General features: G+C 42.7%; 1 protein-coding gene across 6 annotated transcripts in view; it reads left to right on the top strand.

Moving 5' to 3' along the window:
• The window catches only part of LOC115199071 (UHRF1-binding protein 1-like), a 52,656-nt gene extending 44,334 nt beyond the window's left edge, over positions 1-8,322 (top strand). For all 6 annotated transcript variants that reach the window (XM_029761604.1, XM_029761605.1, XM_029761606.1 and 3 more), the window contains 2 exons: positions 1,699-1,853; positions 5,539-8,322. In XM_029761604.1, coding sequence (XP_029617464.1) covers positions 1,699-1,853; positions 5,539-5,667 — 284 coding nt within the window. In that variant the 3' untranslated portion in view covers positions 5,668-8,322. The remainder of the gene's footprint in view (positions 1-1,698; positions 1,854-5,538) is intronic.
• The last annotated feature ends 2,112 nt before the right edge of the window (positions 8,323-10,434 follow it).

The raw sequence follows: 10,434 nt of genomic DNA on the forward strand, positions 1-10,434 counted from the left end.
AATGAGACAAATTAATTTTCAGTCTGCTGCCTCAGTGTCTTTTAGATATTTTTGTCAGATGTTACTATGGAATACTGAAGTATAATTACAAGCATTTCATAAGTGTCAAAGGCTTTTATTGACAATTACATGAAGTTGATGCAAAGAGTCATAATTTGCAGTGTTGACCCTTCTTTTTCAAGACCTCCGCAATCCTCACTGGCATGCTGTCAATTAACTTCTGGGCCACATCCTGACTGATGGCAGCCCATTCTTGCGTAATCAATGCTTGGAGTTTGTCAGAATTTGTGGGGTTTTGTTTGTCCACCCGCCTCTTGATGATTGACCACAAGTTCTCCATGGGATTAAGGTCTGGGGAGTTTCCTGGCCATGGACCCAGAATATTGATGTTTTGTTCCCCGAGCCACTTAGTTATCACTTTTGCCTTATGGCAAGGTGCTCCATCATGCTGGAAAAGGCATTTTTCGTCACCAAACTGTTCCTGGATGGTTGGGAGAAGTTGCTCTCGGAGGATGTGTTGGTACCATTCTTTATTCATGGCTGTGTTCTTAGGCAAAATTGTGAGTGAGCCCACTCCCTTGGCTGAGAAGCAAGCCCACACATGAATGGTCTCAGGATGCTTTACTGTTGGCATGACACAGGACTGATGGTAGCGCTCACCTTGTCTTCTCCGGACAAGCTTTTTTCCGGATGCCCCAAACAATCGGAAAGGGGATTCATCAGACAAAATGACTTTACCCCAGTCCTCAGCAGTCCAATCCCTGAACCTTTTGCAGAATATCAGTCTGTCCCTGATGTTTTTGCTGGAGAGAAGTGGCTTCTTTGCTGCCCTTCTTGACACCAGGCCATCCTCCAAAAGTCTTCGCCTCACTGTGCATGCAGATGCACTCACACCTGCCTGCTGCCATTCCTGAGCAAGCTCTGTACTGGTGGTGCCCCGATCCCGCAGCTGAATCAACTTTAGGAGACGGTCCTGGCGCTTGCTAGACTTTCCTGGGCGCCCTGAAGCCTTCTTCACAACAATTGATCCGCTCTCCTTCAAGAACTTCATGATCAGATAAATGGTTGATTTAGGTGCAATCTTACTGGCAGCAATATCCTTGCCTGTGAAGCCCTTTTTGTGCAAAGCAATGACGGCACGTGTTTCCTTGCAGGTAACCATCGTTGACAGAGGAAGAACAATGATTCCAAGCACCACCCTCCTTTTGAAGCTTCCAGTCTGTTATTCAAACTCAATTAGCATGACAGAGTGATCTCCAGCCTTGTCCTCGTCAACACTCACACCTGTGTTAACGAGAGAATCACTGACATGATGTCAGCTGGTCCTTTTGTGGCAGGGCTGAAATGCAGTGGAAATGTTTTTGGGGGATTCAGTTCACTTGCATGGCAAAAAGGGACTTTGCAATTAATCTGATCACTCTTCATAACATTCTGGAGTATATGTAAATTGCCATCATACAAAGTGAGGCAGCAGACTTTGTGACAAATATTAATTTTCATTCTCAACTTTTGGCCACGACTGTACACACACACACACACAGCCTCACTCTCTCTCACACACACACAGTCTCACACATTCATACACATGCACACTGTCACACACCCTCCACCCCAACACCGTCTCATTTCATCATACAATGACATGCCTTTCAAGTTTATTTCTACCTTTCACCCACTCCCCACCCTCTGTTGTCACAGTGGAAAATGCGTCTGAGGCGGGGCCTAAGAAAGAAGTCCAATTGATTGACAGTGGTCTGTCTCCAGTCCCTGAGAGTGTGATCAGCAGCACTCCCAAGGCCACACAGACCCCCAGCCTATCTAGCCCTAGCACAACCCCCTCCAATAAAGAACAGGTGAGTAGTCCACACACACACCACCCACTCGTCCAGGGCCTAAAATAAACACCCGCCACCTGCCAAATGAGGGTCGATTTTGGAATTGGCAGGTAAGAATGTCTATTTACACCAGCCACGTTGGCGAGGGGTCAGGGCTCCACAGTGCAAGCATTTCACTCTCATTTGTGAGTAAAAATAGGCAAGTATGATTACATGTCAAATAAATACTGTATTTGTTTTCAAATTATTTCCACCGCTTTGTTTCATAGCTTGTAAATGAATCGCACAAAGTCAAAACTGCAAATCCTATGTAGCCTATTCCACTTTGCGCTGCAACACTGCGCATGTGAAGAGCTGAGTGAAATATTAATTTTTCGAAGCGCTGTGCACAGGCATAAAAGTTGGTCAAATTTACTTGAAACAAAAGTCTACTGAAGTGAGACGTTGTGCTTCTCGGCTGTTTACATTGTTTTGTTCACAAGCTAGGTTGTTTTTCTATGTTTGAGTTTCAACTGCTCGGGAAGCGAAGATGATGCTTCTACTAGTCAGACTCAATCTCACTACCACAAACATGACTGGAGTAGTGTTACCATGGTAACCTCCGGCCCTTAACCTCTCTAGGGTCGGCGGGACAAAATCGTCCCACCTACGTAACAGCCAGTGGAATCCTGTGGCGCGTTATTCAAATACCTTAGAAATGCTATTACTTCAATTTCTCAAACATATGACTATTTTACACCATTTTAAAGACAAGACTCTCGTTAATCTAACCACACTGTCTGATTTCAAAAAGGCTTTACAATGAAAGCAAAACATTAGATTATGTCAGCAGAGTACCCAGCCAGAAATAATCAGACACCCGTTTTTCAAGCTAGCATATAATGTCACAAAAACCCAAACCACAGCTAAATGCAGCACTAACCTTTGATGATCTTCATCAGATGACACACCTAGGACATTATGTTATACAATACATGCATGTTTTGTTCAATCAAGTTCATATTTATATCAAAAACCAGCTTTTTACATTAGCATGTGACGTTCAGAACTAGCATACCCCCCGCAAACTTCCGGTGAATTTACTAACAATTTACTAAATTACTCACGATAAACGTTCACAAAAAGCATAACAATTATTTTAAGAATTATAGATACAGAACTCCTCTATGCACTCGATATGTCCGATTTTAAAATAGCTTTTTGGTGAAAGCACATTTTGCAATATTCTAAGTAGATAGCCCGGCATCACAGGGCTAGCTATTTAGACACCCAGCAAGTTTAGCCTTCACCAAAGTCAGATTACTATAAGAAAAATGTTATTACCTTTGGTGTTCTTCGTCAGAATGCACTCCCAGGACTTCTACTTCAATAACAAATGTTGGTTTGGTCCCAAATAATCCATATTTATATCCAAACAGCGGTGTTTTGTTTGTGCGTTCAAGACACTATCCGAATGGTAAAGAAGGGTTACGAGCACGACGCATTTCGTGACAAAAATGTCTAAATATTCCATTACCGTACTTCGAAGCATGTCAACCGCTGTTTAAAATCAATTTTTATGCCATTTTTCTCGTAAAAAAGCGATAATATTCCGACCGGCATACCTGTTTACATTCAACGAGAGAGAAAGTAAAAGCATGGGATCCCCTCGTGCACGAGCCTTAGTCTGATGGCCCTCTGATCGGCCACTATCCAAACGCGCTAATGTGTTTCAGCCTGGGGCTGCCTCTATCATTCAGCTTTTTCCCGGGTTCTGAGAGCCTATGGGAGCCGTAGGAAGTGTCACGTTACAGCAAAGATCCTCAGTCTTCAATAAACAGAGGCAAGAAGCTCAAGGAATGGTCAGACAGGCCACTTCCTGTAAGGAATCTTCTCAGGTTTTTGCCTGCCATATGAGTTCTGTTATACTCAGACACCATTCAAACAGTTTTATTCTAGTTTCTGGGCAGTAGTAATAACCAGATTAAATCGGGTATGTTTTTTATCCGGCCGTGTAAATACTGCCCCCTACCCCCAACAGGTTAAAGGGGCAGGTGAAAATCTTTGTCTCATCTGTGATATTTTGTGTGTGTGTGTGTGTGTGTGTGTGTGTGCTCAAATCACAAATTCAATTAAAACCTCTAAGGGATAGGGGGCAGTATTTTCACGGCCGGATGAAAAACGTACCCAAATTAAACTGCCTGTTACTCGGGCCCAGGAGGTAGGATATGCATATAATTAGTAGAGTTGGATAGAAAACACTCTGAAGTTTCTAAAACTGTTTGAATGATGTCTGTGAGTATAACAGAACTCATATGGCAGGCAAAAACCTGAGAAAAATCCAACCAGGAAGTGGGAAATTGGAGGTTGTAGTTTTTTCAAGCGATTGCCTTTACAGTGACTTAGGGTTCATTTCGCACTTCCTAAAGCTACCACTGGATGTCAAGTCTTTGGAACCTTGTTTGAGGATTCTATGGTGAATTTGAAGGGAATAACAGCCCAAGGAATTAGGTGTCCCATTATATGGCATGGGTTCAGTCACGCGCAGAGACTTGGGAGCGAGCTGAGTTCATATTCATTCCTAAAGAGAACGGATAGGTCTGGTTGGAATTTTATTGAAGATGTATGTCAAAAACAACCTAAAGATTGATTCTATACATCGTTTGACATGTTTCTACAAACTGTAGTATAACTTTTTTGACTTTGTCTGGACTAAGTAAGCATGCGCGTTGTGGATTTGGATAGTGAACCTAACGCGCGAACAAAATGGATGTATTTGGACAAATATAAACTTTATCGAACATTTATTGTGGAGCGCCTTCTGATGAAGATAATCAAAGGTAAGTGAATATTTATAATGTAATTTCTTAGTTTTATTGACTCCAAAATGGCAGGTTTCTGTTTGCTTGTTGTTGGTGTCTTCTGGGCTGTACTCAGATTATTGCAAATTGTGCTTTCGCTGTGAACCTTTTTTGAAATCTGACAAAGCGGTTACATTTAGGAGAAGTGTATCTGTAATTCTGTGCATAACACTTGCATATTAATCAAAGTTTGAGTATTTCTGTAATATGTGTGCTCGTTCACCGGAGGGGTTTGGAGGGAAAACATTTCTGAACATTACGCGCCAATGTAAAATGGTGTTTTTGGATATAAATATGAACTTTATCGAGCAAAACATACATGTATTGTGTAACATGAAGTCCTATGAGTGCCATCTGATGAAGATAATCAAAGGTTAGTGAATATTTTAGCTGTATTTCTGGTTTTTGTGGTGTCCTAACATAATCTGTTTTGCTTTCGCCGTAAAGCCTTTTTGAAATCGGACAATGTGGTTAGATTAAGGAGAATCTTATCTTTAAAATGGTGTATAATTCTTTGTGTGAGAAATTTTAATTATGAGATTTTTGCTGTTTTGAATTTGGCGCTCTGATTTTTCACTGGCTGTTGTCAAATCAATCCCGCTAACGGGATTCACGTGTTAAGGGGTCACTAACAACAATATACCACATACCACATTACTTCTTTCTAGTAATGCATTTGTTTTGGATACATTACAAACCACGCTTTTTGGTTTTGTTTGTGTAATTTTAGCAGGGGGGAAATATTTTGGTTGGTAAAAAATCTGACTGGCTGGTGGACCAAAAATAAAATGTTATTCCCTGCACTCTTTCATAGGAATTTAACCAACACGCTCATCAACACCCTCTCTTCTGTTTATCCCTAGCTGCTGATAGAGGAGAACGAGTGTTTGAAACTGGAGCTCTCCAAAGCCAAGATGGCTCTAGCTGAGGCCCAAATGGAGAAGGACTCTCTGTGGCACCGCATGAAGAGTCTCAAAGTGAACAGCAGCTAGGGTAGTCCAACAGAGGCCCAGTGACCACCAATCTGCAGTGCTGCATATCACCACAGGGGGGAAGCAGAGAGGGGGTGCTGGATACTGGAGCTACTTGATATAGAATCACAAGTATTATTCAAGCATCAGCCAGGTCATTCAAGCCTGTTCTGATGAAGGGCTGGTCGCCTAAGAACTAGACCACACACACATGCAGTCCCTGAAAACCAGAGAGGGGGGCTACTTTTTCACTTCAGCCCACCTACCAACCTCATCCCTACCCCCCAGTAGAGGAACTGGAGAGTGGACCGTGTTAGACTTTCATCCCCTCCTCGATACAGTGCTGCCGTGTCATCCCTGGGCTGGGACTAGGACTGCAGTACACATGCTTGTTTTACATGATTATTGTGCTTGTTTTGAGTTGCTCTCTTTATGCAGTAAATTAGTGTTCAGTCTCTCCAGTAATCCGATTCTGCAAGCCAAGCAGCCTCCTAAATATGGGAGCGTAAGGAGGGATGAGGGGGAGAGGGATGGGACGAATCTAAATTAAACAGCCCTCAAGTGGAATGGCGGGGCTAGGGAGGTGTGGTGGGAGTCCTGAATGTTAGTCTTGGGGGAAAAGTTGCCCTCCCTGAATCGATACCTTAAATAGGAGAAACAATGCAAAAATTGGCAACTTTATCAAGCATATTTTTGAGGAGCATATTCTATATGTAATATGACCTTTTATGGGAGGGGCTTGCCTGGTTGGGTGAGACACTGAATGTCATATCTTTGGAGGAATGTCTTAAAAATAGACTTATTTTGCACTGCGCTGAAACCGAACATGTAATTTGGTGCTTATGAAAAAAATGTATCTAGCACTTAACCAATTGTACTTGGAGTGTGTATGGTAATGTACTTATGATGGGCAAAGTGTACACACTGTTTTCTACAGAATCAGAATGGTTGTGCAGTGGGTTTTCAACATGTATTTGTCATGTAACTAAAACAAGCATTTCATTTCATTGAAAAGGAAAATATACAATTATATATTCACATTTACTTTTCTTCCATTCCATCTAGTTGATGTCTACAATGCCCATAATGTCCCATTGCACTGTTTTTTTCCCCCCTTATTTTTCTACATGTAAATAGCTAGTTGTGTGTCCAGCACTTTTGAACGACATTCACTGTAAATACGATCCCTGTACGAAAGCATCGTCCAATCCGGTCATCTCTCGATCATCCAATGAGTGGAAAGAACACTAATATGGAAAGCAAGTTACCATCTCTTTTCTCCTATGAGGATCAAGCCTGGGTGTATTAATTATTCGGATTCCATTACAAAATGTATTTTCTGTTCAAAACATTTTGCAACTAAAAACATTTACTCCAAACGGAAAACACTTTGCAACGATTGGACAAATTCAGGTAGGACCCTCCCCTCGTTGGTTCCGTTTGTGTTGTTTAGTTCCTAGAGTAAATTGTTTCCGTTGCAAAACGTTTTTTGCAAAGGTCTGCGACTAATGAATACAGCTCTCGCCTTGCCTCTGCCGAGCACAACAACCGGACGATCTGGTTTGAAGGGGAAATGGAAAGAGAGCCTGTGATGCGACTTCCACTTTTGGACATTAAGATGGAGCGTTACCTTTATCTCCTCCTCCACATGTACTGGATTGGTTGAATGGTGCAGAAGAGAACCTCCCTGACTTTTCCCCCACCTTCTCGTCAAGATTTGTTGTAAAGGATCCAGTTTCAGGCGTTTATTTTACGCCTGCTACGTTAGGTAACTCCTCCCAATGCAGGAGGGGAAACACAGGCATGTGCTTTTCTGTGCGTGCATTCTAGATTTGCATAATCCTACATGTGTAGTTTTTCACCCATGTGAAGTCGTGCCCATATCTGCTGCTCCATGCTTGTCTGTTGGGGAAGCCTTGGGGGAGTGTTGTAGAATAGAGCTTTATTTCCCCTTTGGAGCGTGCTTTTGGCTCACATACAGAATTTAGTCAGAAGGCAGTTATGTCTGAAGCATCACGTTTTACACAGGGACGTTTCCAGTAGTAGCATGAGATTTGCTGACAGATTACAATGGCTTGCCTCTCTTTAAAGGTGTAGTCTGCAGGTTCTCTGTCCCGTATGACAATAAGTAAAAACAACTACCCTAAAACAAAACCGAAGAAGGTGAAGGTAGTTTTCTGTTTACACCACGATGGCAACTGGTCTTTCTTTGGTTTTCACTGGCAGGCTCACTCGAATGACCCCATCCTAGTCCTTCAAAAAGGGTTTGGGAATACATTTACTTTAAAGAGCTTAACTATCCAAATTGTGGACCTAGCTCATCCTAGTCCAGTCCAGCTGAATGTCTTTCCAAGCTGCGCTGTCCGCTCTCTCTGCCTTGATACGATGCCGGTTCACTTACCTGCTCAACACTGACAAGACTTGAATGGCTGTTAGGATTTGAATGCTTGATTGTATTTTAAAGGCTGCCCTCCCCGGAGTTTCTAACTTTCTCATCCACTTCCTGGTCCGAACGGACCCGCCCCCTCATTACAATAGCTCCTCCCTTGACCTGCTCAGCTGCTCTTCTCCTGGGAGCTCCGCCTCCTGAGAACTTGTGTACAAAAAGAAAATGATTTGTAATATTTGTCTGTCGAAGCTGCTGAGCTACTGATGAAAATAAAAAGATATCCAATAAAAAATGTATTTCTCAGTTGTCATACTGTTCTACTTGACTTCCTTGCACTAACACACTGTTCTTACTAGCAATGATTATGCTGATAGCTTCTCTGAGGGAACTTTTACTTACAATGATTGTGATGTGGTTGTTTTACCGATCTACCTTAGGGCAATTCCAACCTCATTTTCATTGTCTCCAGCACAATACCAGTGTCTACATATGTGAAAATGGCACATTTCTATGTTTTGTAGAGAGAAATATGTATGTATGTTAAAGTTCTGCCCAATGACATCAAAAGTAAATACATTTTTTAAAAGTGATTTTCAAACATGTAGACACAGGTATGTTGATTGCAATAATGAATATGAGGTTGGAACGTGGTGGAATTGCCCTTTTTTGTTGAATTCACTAAGTCCCTCTGGGGGGGGAAAAAGTATTAGATAAATGATCAAAATGTAATTCTTATGAAACATAGGCAGATGACCTTGGGTGTGCACCATCTACTGAATTGTGGAGGGTTTAAACCTGGTGCATCTGGCCAAGGGAACTTCCACCAGTCCACTAACGGGACAAAGCAAACACTTCCATGGGAGGAGTGGATGGATGAAGCCTACCAAATGAAGCTGCTGAAAGTATCAGACATTGACAAGGGATTGAAGACCAAGTGTCTACCAGTGGAGGGCACCACTGTGAAGGGCACTGAAGATTCTGCACTGAGGAGTAAAGGGAGCAGAGTGAAAGGTCTGCCACATCGATAGACAGGAGGCAAGGCTCATTCTCTATGTATTCATGACTCCTCACATCCTAGGCCAGGACTAATCAAATCCTACCCTGGTGGTCCAGAGTGCTGATGGTTTTTTGTTCTACCTGAGAATGAATTGCACCACCTGGTGTCCCAGGTCTAGAGGAGAAAAAAGCAGTGGAACTGGCTTAGAGGTCCAGATTTAAATTTGAGGGTTGTAGAGTATCGCCTGGTCTCATTCTCAAACGTATTGAAGGGGATGGTGCAAGATCCCTCCTCTCAGGCTTTCTCCAGTGTTTTTTGAAAAGGAATTGAGGAAAGATTAACTGAAAAAGAGCCAGAGAAGGCGTTTCAATAGCTCTGGTTTAAGTGGGAGGAGCAGTGGACAAGCCACCGGGCTCAGATCGGGCCAGATCAACACGATGGGCGCACCCTGCAGCGAAACACCTTATGAAGCGGGGACTTCCCCTGATGAGCGAGGAGCAACAGAAACCACTGTTTGCAGATCAAAATAATGGCCCTGTGGTGTCGGCCATATTAAATGTGCTAGACTGCTTATAGTAGTTAATTGTGGTCAGGTCTTTCGAATCCGAGTAGTCAAGGAGAGGACATGGATGGATTGAGACACAGCCCTTACTGTCCACTGTTGTGTATGCTGCCAACGTCCTTGATGAGACAGAAAAGCAGTCCAAGTCTGACATCTACTGGTAGGTATGGGTATTTACTGTAGGTTCCCCTGTAGTCACCCAGAGCCACTTCAATAGTCAAATGTTGCAGATAGAAATGCCATGAAAATAGCCAAGATGACTCCTTATTGTATGTGTCAGAGACAAACGTTGTTTTTTAAAAAGCATATTTTGATCTGAATGTTCCAAAACGTTTCGTCTTGCTGAATGCGCCCCTTGCTGTGGTTTTGTCATATAATCCAGTTCAAAATCAGAAAGGAGAAGAGTAGAAAATGAAAAGATAGACATCATTTAATAGGTTTGACTCGTTTTGAAGCACACGTTTCTCCTCTCATCTATCTACCAATGAAATGACCGAATGACAGCTAAACAATGGAGTGAAACAAGGACTGTCTTGTATGTGTCTGTGGTTCTGCTATGGAATAGATTTGGCTCATGAGATCAGCTTCACTGCTCTCCCCCGACAGTCAGATTGTAGTATCTCTATCCAACACCCGATGGGGCTGCAGCTGCTTCTCTCTCTCTCTGGCAAGGAGATTCCTCACCTCCCTCTCGTTTAGTAGGCTATATGAAGTCCTATTCTCTATGTTTTTCTCCATCACCCTCCCTCTCTCAATAGGACATTCTTCTCTTCCCAGCAAGACAGGAAGCAATGCACTGAGCTCACATCAGAGGTGCAGACAGGAGCCAGGGCACTATCA

The sequence above is a fragment of the Salmo trutta genome, chromosome 8 (assembly GCF_901001165.1).
Source record: "Salmo trutta chromosome 8, fSalTru1.1, whole genome shotgun sequence".
Classification (NCBI taxonomy): Eukaryota; Metazoa; Chordata; class Actinopteri; order Salmoniformes; family Salmonidae; genus Salmo; species Salmo trutta.